This window comes from Nerophis ophidion, linkage group LG13 (genome assembly GCF_033978795.1).
Source record: "Nerophis ophidion isolate RoL-2023_Sa linkage group LG13, RoL_Noph_v1.0, whole genome shotgun sequence".
In the NCBI taxonomy this organism is placed as follows: Eukaryota; Metazoa; Chordata; class Actinopteri; order Syngnathiformes; family Syngnathidae; genus Nerophis; species Nerophis ophidion.
In genome coordinates this window covers 45886731-45907586 of record NC_084623.1, presented here as the reverse complement: position 1 = coordinate 45907586, position 20856 = coordinate 45886731, and the positions used below count along the sequence as shown (strand labels likewise).

The following is a 20856-nucleotide window of genomic DNA, read 5'->3' as shown; positions in this document are numbered from 1 at the left end:
AATATTCTCTTGAGAAGCAGACTACACGCTCAAAACTTTTATTTACTACAGACACAAGGGCTAGGGGTCTGTAGTCATTGAGGTAGTCTCTGGTGGGGTTTTTTTGGGGAATGGGAACGATTGTGTCATATTTAAAGTATTGTGGGACGGTGGTGTAGGACAGGGAGAGGTTGAACAATTTGGTGATGATCCCTGCCAGCTCACCAGGGGGTGATCAAGGGCGATGGGTCAAATGCAGAGAATAATTTTGCCACACCTGGTGTGTGTGTGACCATAATTGGTACTTTAAATTTTAACATGCGCCTTGACTCAATTGAAAATGACAAAAACGTTCCAACGTCAAGTTAAAAAATGCTAGTTTGATGCTAATATACACTGGCTTTGCTATTGGCATGCTACGGATTAGCATTAGCGATTTTAGGTGGCAATTTCCACACTTTCAAATTTGTTAGTGAAAACTGCAACTAAGATGCATGTTACAATCAAACAGCAAGTACCACTCTTACAGTATTAACACTTTTTGGCGCAACATAAAACAAAATACAACAAAAACTATACACTGACGTCTTGGATTTACAACTGTAATAACAATTTAGGGCCTGTTTTACAAAAAGTAAAGTACTAAAACACGTGCAAACCGGATAGCACACGCAAAGATGATCTACTAAACGTGTGCAAAGTGGATTGCATCTCCTAAAAGAGTGGAATAAAGTGTGAAAACCATTTTGCATCACTGTCTTCATTAACATGCAGAATATATGCTGATCGTTAAAAAGCCCACGATACTGGGAGGAGATAATGCAAATACATTATACGGCAAATACATTATACGGGATTTATTAACCTTCATCACTGTTTTTCAGGCACTATTTAGCATTCTATTTAGCAAGTCTGTAAAAGTAAGTGCAAACTGACATTGGTGCTCCCGCTGCCAAGACATGATAGACAGAGAATCCTCTGTCATACATTTTTTCAACATAATGGCATGGTCTGTCAGAAGTTAAAAATATTTGACATATCCTCTATTCAGCAACATTATTTTATCATTTTATAGCGCCGTTCTGGGTGACTTAAGGCTGTGTTTTTCAACCACTGTGAGATATTGTCTGGAGTGCTGCTGGAAATGATGTCATTTCACCTAATTTGGTTAAAAATATTTTTAGCAAACCAGTAATTATAATCCGCAAATAATTTGCGGTGTCTTTGCTGTCTGGAGCTCGGCAGAGTAACTGTGTAATACTCTTCCATATCAGTAGGTGGCAGCAGGTAGCTAATTGCTTTGCAGATGTCGGGAATATGGTTTGTCGCGATCACAATATGCAGACGACAGTGGGACGCAGCATGCAGGTAAAAAGGTATCAGATGCTTAAACCAAAAATAAACAAAAGGCGAGTGCCGCTAAGAAAAGGCATTGAAGCTTAGGGATGGCTATGCAAAAACAGAATGCTGGACGACAGAAAAGACTTACAGCGTGTGGAGCAGCAGAAGGCGTCCACAAAGTACATCCGTACATGACTTGACAATCAACAACAAACTAGTCAAAATTGTCTTGGTAAGATTTCTCGAAATTGACATATTTAAACACTACACACAGGAAAACACCAAAAAACTCGAACTAAGTTGGGGGGGTGATGTGACAGGTCATGACCGTACACCTACTTTGAGACGAGCTACAGTGATGCATGCTTGGTTAGGGTTTGAATTTATATCCATCCATCCATCCATCCATCCATCATCTTCCGCTTATCCGAGGTCGGGTCGCGGGGGCAGCAGCCTAAGCAGGGAAGCCCAGACTTCCCTATCTCCAGCCACTTCGTCTAGCTCTTCCCGGGGGATCCCGAGGCGTTCCCAGGCCAGCCGGGAGACATAGTCTTTCCAACGTGTCCTGGGTCTTCCCCGTGGCCTCCTACCAGCTGGACGTGCCCTAAACACATCCCTAGGGAGGCGTTCGGGTGGCATCCTGACCAGATGCCCGAACCACCTCATCTGGCTCCTCTCGATGTGAAGGAGCAGCGGCTTTACTTTGAGTTCCTCCCGGATGGCAGAGCTTCTCACCCTATCTCTAAGGGAGAGCCCCGCCACCCGGCGGAGGAAACTCATTTCGGCCGCTTGTACCCGTGATCTTATCCTTTCGGTCATGACCCAAAGCTCATGACCATAGGTGAGGATGGGAACGTAGATCGACCGGTAAATTGAGAGCTTTGCCTTCCGGCTCAGCTCCTTCTTCACCACAACGGATCGATACAACGTCCGCATTACTGAAGACGCCGCACCGATCCGCCTGTCGATCTCACGATCCACTCTTCCCCTACTCGTGAACAAGACTCCTAGGTACTTGAACTCCTCCACTTGGGGAAGGGTCTCCTCCCCAACCCGGAGATGGCACTCCACCCTTTTCCGGGCGAGAACCATGGACTCGGACTTGGAGGTGCTGATTCTCATTCCGGTCGCTTCACACTCGGCTGCGAACCGATCCAGTGAGAGCTGAAGATCCCGGCCAGATGAAGCCATCAGGACTACATCGTCTGCAAAAAGCAGAGACCTAATCCCGTGGCCACCAAACCGGAACCCCTCAACGCCTTGACTGCGCCTAGAAATTCTGTCCATAAAAGTTATGAACAGAATCGGTGACAAAGGACAGCCTTGGCGGAGTCCAACCTTCACTGGAAATGTGTTCGACTTACTGCCAGCAATGCGGACCAAGCTCTGACACTGATCATACAGGGAGCGGACTGCCACAATAAGACATTCCGATACCCCATACTCTCTGAGCACTCCCCACAGGACTTCCCGAGGGACACGGTCGAATGCCTTCTCCAAGTCCACAAAGCACATGTAGACTGGTTGGGCAAACTCCCATGCACCCTCAAGAACCCTGCCGAGAGTATAGAGCTGGTCCACAGTTCCACGACCAGGACGAAAACCACACTGTTCCTCCTGAATCCGAGGTTCGACTATCCGGCGAAGCCTCCTCTCCAGTACACCTGAATAAACCTTACCGGGAAGGCTGAGGAGTGTGATCCCACGATAGTTGGAACACACCCTCCGGTCCCCCTTCTTAAAGAGAGGGATCACCACCCCGGTCTGCCAATCCAGAGGTACCGCCCCCGATGTCCACGCGATGCTGCAGAGTCTTGTCAACCAAGACAGCCCCACAGCATCCAGAGCCTTAAGGAACTCCGGGCGGATCTCATCAACCCCCGGGGCCTTGCCGCCGAGGAGCTTTTTAACTACCTCAGCGACCTCAGCCCCAGAAATAGGAGAGTCCACTACAGATTCCCCAGGCACCGCTTCCTCAAAGAAAGACGTGTTGGTGGGATTGAGGAGGTCTTCGAAGTATTCCCTCCACCGATCCACAACATCCGCAGTCGAAGTCAGCAGAACACCATCCGCACCATACACGGTGTTGATAGTGCACTGCTTCCCCTTCCTGAGGCGCCGTATGGTGGTCCAGAATCGCTTCGAAGCCGTCCGGAAGTCGTTTTCCATGGCTTCCCCGAACTCTTCCCATGTCCGAGTTTTTGCCTCCGCGACCGCTAAAGCTGCACACCGCTTGGCCCGTCTGTACCCGTCCACTGCCTCCGGAGTCCTATGAGCCAAAAGAACCCGATAGGACTCCTTCTTCAGCTTGACGGCATCCCTCACTGCTGGTGTCCACCAACGGGTTCTGGGATTACCGCCACGACAGGCACCAACAACCTTGCGGCCACAGCTCCAATCAGCCGCCTCGACAATAGAGGTTCGGAACATGGTCCACTCGGACTCAATGTCCCGCACCTCCCTCGTGACATGTTCAAAGTTCTCCCGGAGGTATGAATTGAAACTCTCTCTGACAGGAGACTCTGCCAGACGTTCCCAGCAGACCCTCACAATGCGCTTGGGCCTGCCAGGTCTTTATATCCAATTTATATCCAACAATTACGAAAACGACTTTTTACTGTCAATATCGGCTGTTTCATTTTTTTCTGTTTTCTGCTAGTGGTGTGCCTCGGGATTTTTCCGATGGAAAAAAATGTGCCTTGGCTCTAAAAAGGCTGAAAAACACCGACTTAAGGGGATGATTAAAACAATTTCAATTGAAGCATTTTGGTGTCTGCTCGGTTTTTACATTTTTTTTGATGCCTTTGTTTTTTTTTTTCTATAATATATTTTATTAAAGCTTTTCCTATATGAAACAACTTCGTCAAGTAGCATTTTTTGTGTCTTGAGCATAGCAAGTGCAGCCACTTTCCCATGAGCACGATGAAAGGAATGTGCAGTAAATGATCCAAAGTCTCCGTAGGGATGCCCCGGCCTCCATATAGTACACGCAAAAATCGTCATTTAAATAAGGCAGATTGCACCACTTCTGATTTGCACATGCAATGTTAGTTGATCACACACAACACGTCCATTACCAGTGCACACAATTTTATAGATTAGGCTGGTTGTTATAAGATTGGCAATAAAAGTTAAAAATAGCGTCAGACTTTGTGAGACTTCTTTTGGAGGGTACAATACGTTATATTAGTTTGAATTGTTTTCACATTAAAAAAAATTATTTTCGAGGTGTGGTGGCTATTGATGTAACCATCAGTTAACCGATGTTAACCATCAGTTACATTAAGGTAGAACCCTCTGGATCAGGGGTGCCCACACTTTTTCTGCAGGCGAGCTACTTTTCAATTGACCAACTCGAGGGGATCTACCTCATTTATATATATCATTTATATTTATTTATTTATGAAAGAGACATTTTTGTAAACAAGTTAAATGTGTTTAATGATAATACAAGCATGTGTAACACATATAGATGTCTTTCTTTCACGAAGACAAGAATATAAGTTGGTGTATTACCTGATTCTGATGACTTGCATTGATTGGCATCAGACAGTAATGATGATAACGCCCACATTTTCAAATGGAGGAGAAAAAAAGTTGTCCTTTCTGTACAATACCACATGAAAGTGGTTGGTTTTTGGCACCTAATTCATCCAGCTTCCATACACTTTACAAGAAAAACATTGGCGGCAAATTCCGTAGCTTGCTTGATTGACATTCACGGCACCCGAGGGTCTTGTGAGATAATGCTGGCTGCTGCCAGTTCATTATTATGAAAAAATGACGGAGAGGAGGGCGAGAAACACTTTTTATTTCAACAGACTTTCGCGCCGTCCCTTCCGTCAAAACTCTAAATGCCGACTGCACATTTCCTATCTTCACAATAAAAGCCCTGCTTCATGCTGCCTGCGCTAACAAAATAAGAGTCTCGGAAAGCTGGCGTGCACAAGTGATGTGCACGCCAGCTTTCTGAGGGATCGCTTGTGCACGCCAGTTTTCCGAGACTCTGTATTTAGTTAGCGCAGGCAGCATGAAGCAGGGCTTTTATTGTGAAGATAGGAAATGTGCAGTCGGCCTTTAGAGTTTTGACGGAAGGTACGGCGCGAGAGTCTGTTGAAATAAAAAGTGTTTCTCGCCTTCCTCTCGGTCATATTTTAATAATAATGATCTTGCAGCAGCCAGCGTCATCTCACAAGACCCTCCGGTACCGTGAATGTCATTTAAGTGACGTCTTGGTGAAGATTGATGATCACCAATTTTTAGGTCTATTTTTTTTAAAAGCCTGGCTGGAGATCGACTGACACACCCCCCGCGGTCGACTGGTAGCTCGTGATCGACGTAATGGGCACCCCTGCCCGGGATGATCTGTATAGGAATCAGCAGCATAACACTCCGATCAAATGTCCCTATTCTTAACTATCTCTTCCTTGGGAGAAGCGTGGCTCCGTTGGTAGAGCGGCCGTGCCAGCAACTTGGAGGGTTCCAGGTCCGATTCCCGCTTCCACCGTCCTAGTCACTGCTCCTTAGGCAAGACAGTCTACCCACCTGCTCCAAGTGCTGCCCACACACTGCAAAAACTGAAATCTAAGTAAGATTAAATAACTCAAAAAAGGGTGATATTTGCTTATTTTCTGTCTGATAAGATAATTCTTCTCCCTAAGCAGATTTTATGTTAGTGTTTTACTTGTTTTAAGGGTTTTGATCCTAAATGATCTCAGTAAGATATTACAGCTTGTTGCTGAGATTTGATGACCTATATTGAGTTAAACATGCTTGAAAGTAGAATATCAACTGTTGCATAGCTGTGTCATCAACACTCACAAGTATAAAACTATTTTTTTAAAGTACCGTATTTTTCGGAGTATAAGTCGTTCCGGAGTATAAGTCGCACCGGCCGAAAATGCATAATAGAGAAGAAAAAAACAAAACATATATAAGTCGCACTGGAGTATAAGTCGCATTTTTGGGGGAAATTTATTTGATAAAACCCAACACCAAGAATAAACATTTGAAAGGCAATTTAAAATAAATAAAGAATAGTGAACAACAGGCTGAATAAGTGTACATTATATGACGTATAAATAACCAACTGAGAAGGTGCCTGGTATGTTAACAAAACATATTATGGTAAGAGTCATTCAAATAACTATAACATATAGAACATGCTATACGTTTACCAAACAATCCGTCACTCCTAATCGATAAATCCCATGAAATCTTATACATCTAGTCTCTTATGTGAATGAGCTAAATGATATTATTTAATATTTTACGGTAATGTGTTAATAATTTCACACATAAGTCGCTCCTGAGTATAAGTCGCACCCCTGGCCAAACTATGAAAAAAATTGCGATTTATAATCCGAAAAATATTTCAAGCATGACAAAAAAAATCATGATCTATGAATATCATTATGTCAAGACAAGGGCACTAGCATTTACTTAATTTAAGAATATTTTCCAACATATTGAACAAAAAAGTCTCTTTTTTTTCTACCAAGAAAAGTGCACTTATTAGTGAGGGTGTACTTATTTTAAGGGATTTTTTAGTTCATTGAGGTTAGCTAATTTTACCTGTTTTGAAAAGTCTTAACTAGCCGGATTTTCTTGTTCTATTGGCAGATAATTTTGCTTAGTTCAAATAAAATACCCTTCATTTTTTGTTTTTGTTTTTCTTGTTTTTGAACACTGACTTTTTGCAGGGCTTCACGGTGGAAGAGGGGTTAGTGCGTCTGCCTCACAATACGAAGTTCCTGCAGTCCTGGGTTCAAATCCAGGCTCGGGATCTTTCTGTGTGGAGTTTGCATGTTCTCCCCGTGAATGCGTGGGTTCCCTCCGGGTACTCCGGCTTCCTCCAACTTCCAAAGACATGCACCTGGGGATAGGTTGTTTGGCAACACTAAATTGGCCCTAGTGTGTGAATGTGAGTGTGAATGTTGTCTGTCTATCTATCTGTGTTGGCCCTGCGATGAGGTGGCGACTTGTCCAGGGTGTACCCCGCCTTCCGCCCGATTGTAGCTGAGATAGGCGCCAGCGCCCCCCGCAACCCCAAAAGGGAATAAGCGGTAGAAAATGGATGGATGGGATGGACTTTTTGCAGTGCACTGTATCTTAAATATATCTACATATTTAATAATGTATCTTAAATATGTAGATACTAGGTTCCACTATGTGAAGCGCTTTGAGTTTCTAGCGAAAAAGCGCTATATAAATCTCATTCACTTTACTTCTTAACCTAATCAACATTTATTGTATTCTTGACATATGTTTGCTACCATATTTAATGGCATTTCATCAATAATTGATTATAGAGTCTGACTGTAGAGCCATCTTGTGTCCAGAGTGCAGTCCATCCTAACCCTTATCCTTAAAGCACCCAATGACATAGATACATAACTCTTGCGGTGCAAGCTGTAGGGTCAGTGTTATTGTTTCTACATGTTCAACTGACCAGTGCCTACAGACCACAAAAACTGCAGCCGAAGACTCTCACAGTTGTACTCGACATTGGCAGACAGCCGACAGTTGGCTCGCTCTAAACCAACCCCATTGATTTGCTCAGCATGTCAATTTGTGTCTACATACTGTAGATATTAAGGAGGAAATACACAAAATCTTTCAAGTGGGAATGAAAATACTTTCTTGGCCTGCTATCTTAGTTCCCTTGGGAAAGCTTTTCTTATTAAATGATTCCCTCCGACGTTTTACTGACAGCCTGCTTTGGTGGCGTCGCCTTCAAGTCCTCAGAGCGAAAAACAGAAATAACAGTCAGTGATCCGCCTCCGCTTGAGATGGTTTCCTGTGGACGGGACTCTGGCTGCTGTCTTGGATCCGCTTGAACTGAACTCTCGCGGCTGTGTTGGAGCCACTATGGATTGAACTTTCACAGTATCATATTAGACCCGCTCGACATCCATTGCTTTCGGTCCCCTAGAGGGGGGGGGGTTGCCCACATCTGAGGTCCTCTCCAAGGTTTCTCATAGTCAGCATTGTCACTGGCGTCCCACTGAATGTGAACTCTCCCTGCCCACTGGGTGTGAGTTTTCCTTGCCCTTTTGTGGGTTCTTCCGAGGATGTTGTAGTCGTAATGATTTGTGCAGTCCTTTGAGACATTTGTGATTTGGGGCTATATAAATAAACATTGATTGATTGATTGAGTAATGAACTCAAAGGTTTATCAAACTCCTGGTTTCCTACGACCACGTTTATCTTTAAGTCCACTTGCACTTGGATCTTTCCTACGTCAGACGACTTTGTCGCACATTTAAATGCATCCTTAACTGATTAGATCAGGCCTGGGCAATTATTTTGACTCGGGGGCCAAATTTAGAGAAAAAAATTGGTCTTGGGGCCGTTATATCTATTTTTAGGAAAACTAATGCAAAACCTCACAGTAATGTCTGATTGAATACCTTAAAAACAGAATGGAATTCTAAATTTTTTCACTGAATGAGCCAGAATATACCGTATTTTTCGGACTATAAGTCGCAGTTTTTTTCATAGTTTGGCCGGGGGTGCGACTTATACTCAGGAGCGACTTATGTGTAAAATGTCAAATAATATTATTTAGCTCATTCACGTAAGAGACTAGACATATAAGATTTCATGGGATTTAGCAATTATGAGTGACAGATTGTTTGGTAAACGTATAGCATGTTCTATATGTTATATTTATTTGAATGACTCTTACCATAATATGTTACGTTAAAGGGGAACATTATCACAATTTCAAAAGGGTTAAAAACAATAAAAATCAGTTCCCAGGGGCTTGTTGTATTTTTTGAAGTTTTTTTCTAAATTTTACCGGTCCCGGAATATCCCTAAAAAAAAGCTTTAAAGTGCCTTTTTTTCGCTCTCTGCCAAGACACTGTCCATTTCCCTGTGACGTCATGCAGTGCTGCCAATGTAAACAAACAACGGTGAATAGCACAGCAAGATATAGCGACATTAGCTCGGATTCAGACTCGGATTTCAGCGACTTAAGCGATTGAACAGATTACGCATGTATTGAAACAGATGGTTGGAGTATGAAAGTATTGAAGAAGAAAGTGAAGCTATTGAGCGAATAGCTATTGACGCTGTTCATAGCCATAGCATGGCCGAATAGTTGCGTTAGCATCGCCGGTAAAATGTGCGGACCAAACGATCAGGACTTTGGCATCTTGTGACACTGGAGCAACTTAAATCCTTCGATTGGTAAGTGTTTTTTTTCACATTAAATGTGGGTGGAAGGAAACGTAATATAGTTGCAAATGCATCTGCAGGTTATCCATACATCTCTGTGCCATGGCTGCTTTAGCGCCGCCGGTAAATAGCATGTTAGCATCGATTAGCGTAGCATGTTAGCATCGATTAGCTGGCAGTCACGCCGCAACCAAATATATCTGATTAGTACACAAGTCAACAACATCAACAAAACTCACCTTTGTGATTTCGTTGACTTTATCGTTGCAAATGCATCTGCAGGTTATCCATACATCTCTGTGCCATGTCTGCTTTAGCACCGCCGGTAAATAGCATGTTAGCATCGATTAGCTGGCAGTCACGCCGCAACCAAATATGTCTGATTAGCACATAAGTCAACAACATCAACAAAACTCACCTTTGTGATTTCGTTGACTTTATCGTTGCAAATGCATCTGCAGGTTATCCATACATCTCTGTGCCATGTCTGCCTTAGCATCGCCGGTAAAATATGCAGACACTCCAGTACATTCAATGAGGGTCTGGCGGCAGATTTCTTGCCACTTTCGGATCTTCGGGCCAGTGGTGCAACTTGAATCCCTCCCTGTTAGTGTTGTTACACCCTCCGACAACACACCGACGAGACATGATGTCTCCAAGGTTCCAAAAAATAGTTGAAAATAACAGAGCTGAGACCCGGTGTTTGTAATGTGTTGAAAATGGAAATGGCGGAAGTATTACCTCGGTGACGTCACATTCTGACGTCATCGCCACAGAGCGATAAACAGAAAGGCATTTAATTCGCAAAAATTCACCCATTTAGAGTTCGGATATCGGTTAAAAAAATATATGGTCTTTTTGTTCTGCACCATCAAGGTATATATTGACGCTTACATAGGTCTGGTGATAATGTTCCCCTTTAACATACCAGGCACCTTCTCAGTTGGTTATTTATACGTCATATAACGTACACTTATTCAGCCTGTTGTTCACTATTCTTTATTTATTTTAAATTGCCTTTCAAATGTCTATTCTTGGTGTTGAATTTTATCAAATAAATTTCCCCCAAAAATGCGACTTATACTCCAGTGCGACTTATATATGTTTTTTTCCCTTCTTTATTATGCATTTTCGGCAGGTGCGATTTATACTCCGCAGCAACTCATAATCCAAAAAATACAGTACTTGGTGAGATAGTGAGTGTTTCCAGTGTGCTTTTCTTGTTTTGACGGCGAGTGCAGCTTTCTGTTGTAACACTCATCCCCAGTTCTTGCCCTGGTTCTGTCTCCAGGGGCCTCCACTTTTCTTTCCAAAAAGCAGTCTAATCTTTGGTTGTTTGGGATTTTGAATTAAGTTCACCCTTAAGGAAAGGACTCTATTCCAGAGGTTAAACCTTTGCCATAAGAGACAATTTACGTAAGTTCAACGAGTAGACACCTTTTTTGTTCCTAATTCCCTTGTATTTTGTTCTGTGCTGGTATGTTTAAAGGCCTACTGAAACCCACTACTACCGACCACGCAGTCTGATAGTTTATATATCAATGATGAAATATTAACATTGCAACACATGCCAATACGGCCGGTTTAGTTTACTAAATTGCAATTTTAAATTTCCCGCGAAGTGTCGTGTTTAAAACGTCGCGGTATGATGACGCGTGCTTTTGACGTCTCGGGTTGTAGCGGACATTATTTTCCAACCCCATTCAAGCTATAAGTAGTCTGCTTTAATTGCATAATTACACAGTATTCTGGACATCTGTGTTGCAGAATCTTTTGCAATTTGTTCAATTAATAATGGAGAAGTCAGAATTGAAAGATGGAGGCTTTAAGCCTTTAGCCAAACAAACACACGGTGTTTCGCTGTTTAAAATTCCCGGAGGTAAAGCTTTACTATGGATCAGAGCGGTCAAGCGAACATGGATCCCGACTACATGTCAACCGGCAGTTTTCGGTGAGAAAATCGTGGTAATAAGTCGGCTCTTACCAGAGATCAGCGGAGCTTCTGTCCTGCTGCAGCTTCGTGACTTCCCTCAGAGACTCTGGCGTCAACACACCCGTGGCCACACCCCTCCGACTTTCAGGTACTATTTATAATAATAATAATAATGGATTAGATTTATAGCGCGCTTTTCTATTGTTAGATACTCAAAGCGCTCACAAGAAGTGGGAACCCATCATTCATTCACACCTGGTGGTGGTAAGCTACATATGTAGCCACAGCTGCCCTGGGGTAGACTGACGGAAGCGTGGCTGCCAGTTTGCACATACGGCCCCTCCGACCACTACCAATCATTCATTCATCATTCATTCACCAGTGTGAGCGGCACCGGGGGCAAGGGTGAAGTGTCCTGCCCAAGGACACAACGGCAGCGATTTGGATGTCAATAGGTGGGAAGCGAACCAGCAAGCCTCAGGTTTCTGGCACGGCCGCTCTACCCATTACGCCATGCCGCCCCAATTACTCACTAAAACACTAGCAACACAATAGGCAGATAAGAGATTTCCCAGAATTATCCTAGTAAATGTGTCTAAAAACATCTGAATCTAAAAACACTGCAATCGCCTTTTTTTTTTTTTTACTTTTTTTAACTTTTTTTTGCTAGTCTTTCACTCTAAATTTCCTCATTCATGAATCTTTCATCCTCACTCAAATTAATGGGGAAATTGCCGCTTTCTCGGTCCAAATAGCTCTTGCTGCTGCTGGCTATGATTATAAACAATGTGAGGATGTGAGGAGCCCTACAACCCGTGACGTCACGCGCACATCGTCTGCTACTTCCAGTAAAGGCAAGGCTTTTTTATTAGCGACCAAAATTTGCAAACTTTATCGTCGATGTTCTCTACTAAATCCTTTCAGCAAAAATATGGCAATATCGCGAAATGATCAAGTATGACACATAGAATGGACCTGCTATCCCTGTTTAAATAAGAAAATCTCATGTCAGTAGGGGCTTCACGGTGGAAGAGGGGTTAGTGCGTCTGCCTCACAATACGAAGATCCTGCAGTCCTGGGTTCAAATCCAGGCTCGGGATCTTTCTGTGTGGAGTTTGCATGTTCTCCCCGTGAATGCGTGGGTTCCCTCCGGGTACTCCGGCTTCCTCCCACTTCCAAAGACATGCACCTGGGGATAGGTTGATTGGCAACACTAAATTGGCCCTAGTGTGTGAATGTGAGTGTGAATGTTGTCTATCTGTGTTGGCCCTGCGATAAGGTGGTAACTTGTCCAGGGTGTACTCCGCCTCCCGCCCGATTGTAGCTGAGATAGGCGCCAGCACCCCCCCGCGACCCCAAAAGGGAATAAGCGGTAGAAAATGGATGGATGGATGGCATTTCAGTAGGCCTTTAAGGTTCCATTTTTAAGCAGAAGCAGCTATTTGATATTTAATGAAGGTTTGATAAAAGCCTAATCTTTATCGTCTTTCTGCTTCAGCACTTTCAGAGCATGCTGAAGACCAAGCTGAATGTGCTGACGCTAAGGAAGGAGCCGTTGCCCACGGTGATCTTCCATGAGCCCGAGGCCATTGAACTTTGCTCCACCACACCGCTCACAAAGAGCCGGACCCATGCTGGATATAAGGTAAAAGCACATGCACCCGTATAATCTCTTTAATACTAATTCTATAATACTATTACAACACCCATAATCCAATTGTTTTTCTAATCAATACAAAGGTTCCATTTATTTCCTCCATGCACTTTCCCACCCTACTCCAGGGTCCCGTGTTAAAGACGGCGGACACGGTGTTAGCAGCACTGACACGCGTAGACGTGCAAAAAAAAAAACACACACTTTGCATTGCATCGCCATGTCGAAGCCGAAAGTGATGAGACATCAGCGACGTGACCTGGAACTTCCTTCAGTTCAAATGTGGACATGAAGTGAAAGTCATTAGCACAGCCTGTGCGAGCACACTCTCACAGGCGCTCTGGAGATTCCATTTCTTTTTGACTTTTCATGTCGTGCAGGAACAAAATTGTTTTACAATTATGTCAAGACCGTGCAGTACGGAAAGTGTCCTTATCTTCCCATTAATGTTACGTTAAAAAAATACAATCGCTGCACTTCATTTTGAGTACAGAATACCAGTGGCACGACTAGGGTTGTGCAATATACAAACCCCGTTTCCATATGAGTTGGGAAATTGTGTTAGATGTAAATATAAACGGAATACAATGATTTGCAAATCCTTTTCAACCCATATTCAGTTGAATATGCTACAAAGACAACATATTTGATGTTCAAACTCTTAAACATTTTTTTTTTTGCAAATAATTATTAACTTTAGAATTTCATGCCAGCAACACGTAACAAAGAAGTTGGGAAAGGTGGCAATAAATACTGAGAAAGTTGCTCATCAAACACTTATTTGGAACATCCCACAGGTGGGTGCCAAAATTGGATGTAAAAACAGCTTCCCAAAAAATGCTCAGTCTTTCACAAGAAAGGATGGGGCGAGGTACACCCCTTTGTCCACAACTGCGTGAGCAAATAGTCAAACAGTTTAAGAACAACGTTTCTCAAAGTGCAATTGCAAGAAATTTAGGGACTTCAACATCTACGGTCCATAATATCATCAAAAGGTTCAGGGAATCTGGAGAAATCACTCCACGTAAGCGGCATGGCCGGAAACCAACATTGAATGACCGTGACCTTCGATCCCTCAGACGGCACTGTATCAAAAACCGACATCAATCTCTAAAGGATATCACCACATGGGCTCAGGAACACTTCAGAAAATCACTGTCGCTAAATACAGTTCGTCGTTACATCTGTAAGTTCAATTTAAAGCTCTACTATGCAAAGCGAAAGCCATTTATCAACAACATCCAGAAACGCCACCAGCTTCTCTGGGCCCGAGATCATCTAAGATGGACTGATGCAAAGTGGAAAAGTGTTCTGTGGTCTGACGAGTCCACTTTTCAAATTGTTTTTGGAAATATTCGACATCGTGTCATCCGGACCAAAGGGGAAGCGAACCATCCAGACTGTTATTGACGCAAAGTTCAAAAGCCAGCATCTGTGATGGTATGGGGGTGCATTAGTGCCCAAGGCATGGGTAACCTATACATCTGTGAAGGCACCATTAATGCTGAAAGGTACATACAGGTTTTGAAACAACATATGCTGCCATTTAAGCGCCGTCTTTTTCATGGATGCACCTGCTTATTTCAGCAAGACAATGCCAAACCACATTCAGCCCGTGTTACAACAGCGTGGCTTCGTAAAAAAGAGTGTGGGTACTTTCCTGGCCCGCCTGCAGTCCTGTGGCGCATTATGAAGCGTAAAATACGACAGCTGAGACCTCGGACTGTTGAACGAGTGAAGCTCTACATAAAACAAGAATGGGAAAGAAATCCACTTTCAAAGCTTCAACAATTAGTTTCCTCAGTTCCTAAACGTTTATTGAGTGTTGTTAAAAGAAAAGGTGATGTGAGACAGTGGTGAACATGCCCTTTCCCAACTACTTTGGCACGTGTTGCAGCCATGAAATTCTAAGTTAATTATTTGCAAAAAATCTTTGTATTCCGTTTATATTTACGCCTAACACAATTTCCAAACTCATATGGAAACGGGGTTTGTACATTCCAGGCTAAATCAGCCATCCATAGACCCAACTACTTTATTTATGTAAAAGTTCTGAATCACAATCATTCTGCTGTGCGCTCCTTGTCAACAAGTGATGACAGTATGTCTTCCAGATGAGATCATTCCCATCACATTGTCGCGATGACGTTCATTTCCTCAAAATAAAGTGTAGCCATGGTTAAGCATGTGGAGCGGGACGCCCAGTCATTACTTAGAGGTTTCTAGCTTAGACCGTGACCCCTGTCTTGTTCCCATTTGGACACTTTAGTGCATCACAATCACAACCTTTTGAATGGGCGAGGCAATGGGACACGTCAGTGTTTTTCAGTGAGGTCACTCTGTCCTACCATGAAATGTGTCATGCTCACCCTTTTAAGAGTATAGTTTAGTTCAGGACAGGGCAATTGGCTGTTTTTTTTCTTCTAACTGAAATGTTCACCGTGCAAAGTCCATCCATCCATCCATCTTCTTCCGCTTATGTGAGGTCGGGTTGCGGGGGCAGCAGCCTAAGCAGGGAAGCCCAGACTTTCCTCTCCCCAGCCACTTCGTGCAGCTCTTTCCGAGGGATCCCAAGGCGTTCCCAGGCCAGCCGGGAAACATAGTCTTCCCGACGTGTCCTGGGTCTTCCCCGTGGCCTCCTACCGGTTGGATGTGCCCTAAACACCTCCCTAGGGAGGCGTTCAGGTGGCATCCTGAGCAGATGCCCAAACCACCTCATCTGACTCCTCTCGATGTGAAGGAGCAGCGGCTTTACTTTGAGTTCCTCCCGGATGGCAGAGCTTCTCACCCTATCTCTAAGGGAGCATCCCGCCACCCGGCGGAGGAAACTCATTTCGGCCGCTTGTACCCGTGATCTTATCCTTTCGGTCATAACCCAAAGCTCATGACCATAGGTGAGGATGCGAACGTAGATCGACCAGTAAATTGAGAGCTTTGCCTTCCGGCTCAGCTCCTTCTTCACCACAACGGATCGATACAGCATCCGCACTACCGATCCGCCTGTCGATCTCACGATCCATTCTTCCCTCACTCGTGAACAAGACTCCTAGGTACTTGAACTCCTCCACTTGGGGCAGGGTCTCCTCCCCAACCCAGTGCAAAGTCATGTGAGCGAAATGGAGGCCTTGCAGTTACGTTGGTAAACCTCACTCCAGAACACTTTAAAGTGGACCTGTGATTTTAATCTAGATTTAAAACTGCCCTCTGGTCGAGATCAGTTATTCTCAAACTGGTAGTACGTGGGCTTCATCTAGTGGTACGCCAAATAATTACTTGATTAAAGTACCCTTATTTAAACACAGTGTTACTGTTCAAAAATGTGTATACTTGTTAAATTAAGCACCTGCCTTATTTTAATGAGTACTTATTCCTACAACGCTACTGTATTTTAACTTTGTTTTCATGGTACTTGGAGAGCCATGTGTTTTCTGAAGTGGAACTTGGTGAAAAAAAGTCTGGTCTGTAGTGTTTCTACCCGTAAGGATTCTTTATCACTCCAAGCAAGGTTTGTAAGTTTTACAATATAACTAAAACCATTTATACTTACCGTATTTTTCGGAGTATAAGTCGCACCTGCCGAAAATGCATAATAAAGAAGGAAAAAAATATATATAAGTTGCACTGGAGTATAAGTCACATTTTTTGGGGAAATTTATTTGATAAAACCCAACACCAAGATTAGACATTTGAAAGGCAATTTAAAATACAGAATAGTGAACAACAGGCTGAATATGTACATTATATGAGGCATAAATAACCAACTGAGAAGGTGCCTGGTATGTTAACATAACATATTATGGTAAGAGTCATTCAAATAACTATAACATATAGAACATGCCATACGTTTACCAAACAATCATTCACTCCTAATTGCTAAATCCCATGAAATCTTATACGTCTAGTCTCTTACGTGAATGAGCTAAATAATATTATTTGATATTTTACGGTTATGTGTTAATAATTTCATACATAAGTCGCTCCTGAGTATAAGGCCGAACTATGAAAAAAACTGTGACTTATAGTCCGAAAAATACGGTACTAAACTGTCCCATGTGTGATGTCTGTTGGAGTGTTTTCGTGCATGTGTGTACGTGCTATCGTAATCTAAGCAGGCTAGCGTTGTTTGCATTAGCTAATATGCTAACACGTTTAAAACTATCTCTATTAGTATTATTAACTTACAATGGCATTCTTTTTGTATTGTTTTAGTTTCGTAAATTCACCAAAATGGTTATTAATGGAGTTATTGAGTCTGTTTAGCTGATTGTAGAGCTAGCTTCCGCGGCTAGTGGGTCCATGACGATGACTTTTGTTTTGTTTGATCAGCCGTTTTACTGCCGTTTTACATGCGCTATATGGAAACAATTAAGGTATGTAAATAAATATTTACAAAATCTCTCCTTACCGGTATATATCTGCTTGTAGTACGGTGTGGTTAATATATGCAAAAATATGTATTCCTTCAAAAATTTGGTGAGTGCCATTATCTTGACATAATAATATGGGCTCGGCATCATGATTTTTTTTGATGCTTGAAATAAGAAATTATTACTTTAAAAAAGTAGTTTTACACTCGTGAATGTTAATGATACAGGTTTGCAGCAGTTGATATTTTAGTTTCAAGCATGTTTTACTCAACATAGGTCATAATATCTCAACAACAAGCTATAATATCTTACTGAGATCATTTTGGACCAAAACCCTTAAAACAGGTAAAAGGATAGGATAGGTCTTTATTGTCATTGCACAAGTACAACAAAACTTTCTTTTCAGCACAAACCTGTTCAAGATTAGACAAACAAACAGTGTACAGGGTTATAGAACAAGAACGCTGATGGGTCGCCATAAGGCGCCCCGTAAAAGATGGGAAAAAGGTAAACGCTGGGAAATGAGTAAAAAAATACAATCCAGACTGGGCTCCTAAGGGGGCCCAGTCTGGAGTGGGAAAAAAACTCCATAGCAAAGCACATATACATATTACAACATACATCTCGAGATATATCTAGCAACAGAGGGAAAGTAGTTCAAGGTCATGGTGGTAGGCCGCAGCTCTCAGCCGCTGACCATCCATTCATCACCCCTATGGGATTTGCGTCGAGGGCGTTGGGTTGGGGATTGGGGGGTGTATGTGTGGCGTATATTTTTGTGGATGTGTGTGTGTGTGAGCCCGTAGTGTGTCTCTGTTCCGCGGCCTTGATGTATTGCAGTCGCTAGTCCAAAGTCAACAACAACAGGTGTGTGCCCGTGAAAGACAAGAAGGGAGTCTGTCGTGTCTTCGCTGCGCTGTCCTTCAGGAGAGTCTCGAAGCTAGGGAAACAATCCAATTTAAAATGATTTTTTATACGGGTGAAAATAAAATTTGCTTTTCACTCTAAATTGTCTGTGACTGGTCCTCAAAACTGCGGGGTAGACAGTCCCATGTAATCCACAGTTCTTCCCGCATCCTCCAATCATTTGTGGCAGCTTTGGGGTACTTTGAAGACTGCCAGCAACTTCCAATTTGTCGACAAACCAGAGCAACGCTTACTCCAATCAGCAGATGTCCTGTTGTCATAATACTGAATAGGTGGATATCTTCACGCCCTCCTTCTTCTCCCAAGAGTCCGTAGTGTGTCCAGCAACAACCGCTTCGTCACGACAGCAGGTTTCCCCAAACCCAAGATCTTGTCAATTTTGTTGAGGCCAGTTAAATAGTTCCAATGTTTAGATTTGGAGAGCAGTGCAAAAAGAGGCAACAAGAAAGTTAAGACAAGACAAAACAAAGAAACAAGCAGGAAAGATAAGGGAGAGGAAAGGGGAGCGTCCACCCTCGATGAGTGCCAGAGAGACTTTAACATAAAATGTGCTTAGTGAGAAGAATTATCTTATCAGACAGAAAATAAGCAAATATCACCCGTATTTGAGATATTTAATCGTATTTAGATTTCAGTTTTTGCAGTGCAGGCGGGAGGGAATGAAACAAGAAGGAACATACGGGAGTTTCAGTCTGGGCTGAGCAGAGTAGGGAGGAGGCTTTCCGACCCAGTATGCCCGCATAAGTACGCCCATCAATGTGTCACCAATGTTGAAAAAAATACTCAGAGGCATCCAAAACTGCGTGCAAGCTCACGCCCGAATGCACGGACCTTATGATTTGATGCTTTAGCATTGTTTTTAACACGATAATCCGACTTTGTAACAAGCAGAGGTGGGTAGAGTAGCCAGAAATTGTACTCAAGTAAGAGTACTGTTACTTTAGAGATTTATTACTCAAGTAAAAGTAAGGAGTAGTCACCCAAATATTTACTTGAGTAAAAGTAAAAAGTATGTTGTGAAAAATCTACTCAAGTACTGAGTAACTGATGAGTAACCTGATTACGGCAACAAATAATGCACAAAAACATAAAAATAGCAATGAGCAAATTCAGAGCCAGGAATTTCTCTTAAGCAACTAAAACAATATTATATATTAAATAATAGTACATTAAAATAAAATAAAAAATGGCACATTGAGCCACAATAACTTAACAGCACCATAGCCTCAGTAGGCATTCATTGATTTGATTGATTGATTAAAACTTGTATTAGTAGATTGCACAGTACAGTACATATTCCGTACAATTGACCACTAAATGTTAACACTCCAATAAGTTTTTCAACGTTTATCAATTACTTAATAAATGACCAAGTCGAGGTGATCTACCTCATATATACATATACATACACACAAATATCATTTATACACACACATATCATATATATATATATGTATATATATATATATATATATATATATATTTATATATACAGTATATAATTTATATTTATTTATTTTGCCGTTTTTGTTCAGATGTTGAAGGTGTTTTAATGAATATACAAGCATGTTTAACATATAGATTCCTATCTTTCATGAAGACAAGAATATAAGTTGGTGTATTACCTGATTCTGATGACTTGCACTGATTGGAATCAAGACGTCCAGGTTTTCAAATGGAGGAGAAAAAAAGTTCCTCTTTTCTGTCTAATACATCATGAAAGTCGTTGGTTTTTGGCATCTTATTTGTCCAGCTTCCATATTCGTTTTTATACACTTTACAAGAAATACATTGGCGGCAAACTCCATAGCTTGCTAGCTTGTTTGCGCTGGCTTTCGGAGACTCTTATTTTGTTAACGCAGGCCCGATGGAGCGGCACTTTTATTGTGAAGACAGGAACTGTGCGATCAGTCTTTAGGCTTTTGACGGGAAGTACGGTTGAAATAAAATGTGTCTTTTTTCCTTTACACTTTTGATTGATTGATTGAAACTTTTATTATTATATTGCACAATACAGTACATATTCCGTACAATTGACCACTAAATGGTAACACCCAAATAAGTTTGTCAACATGTTTAAGTCGGGTTTTACGTATCACGGTCATGTGACCGCCTGGCTCTGTTTGATTGGTCCAACCTCACCAGTGACTGCATGTGATTGGTGAAACGCAGGCATGCGTAGATTCTACTTTGAAGCTCTGTCATTAACCAAAACAAACATTAATAGATCGATAAAAAAAGTAGCGAGTTTAATGTAGATTAATGGAACGGAGTAAAAGTAGCGTTTCTTCTCTATAAATATACTCAAGTAAAAGTAAAACTATGTTGCATAAAAACTACTCGTAGAAGTACAATTTATCCCAAAAGTTACTCAAGTAAATGTAACGGAGTAAATGTAGCGCGTTACCACCATACTCTGGTAACAAGATTTATAGGTCAGAAAAGACGAAATTCATTACAGCTTGTGCCTG

The 20856-nt window shown here is 42.3% G+C and overlaps 1 protein-coding gene across 1 annotated transcript in view; it reads left to right on the top strand.

Moving 5' to 3' along the window:
- Positions 1–20856, top strand: part of pid1 (phosphotyrosine interaction domain containing 1) — a 101372-nt gene that overhangs the window by 41320 nt on the left and 39196 nt on the right. The window contains exon 2 of the mRNA XM_061919053.1: positions 12936–13082. Coding sequence (XP_061775037.1) covers positions 12936–13082 — 147 coding nt within the window. The remainder of the gene's footprint in view (positions 1–12935; positions 13083–20856) is intronic.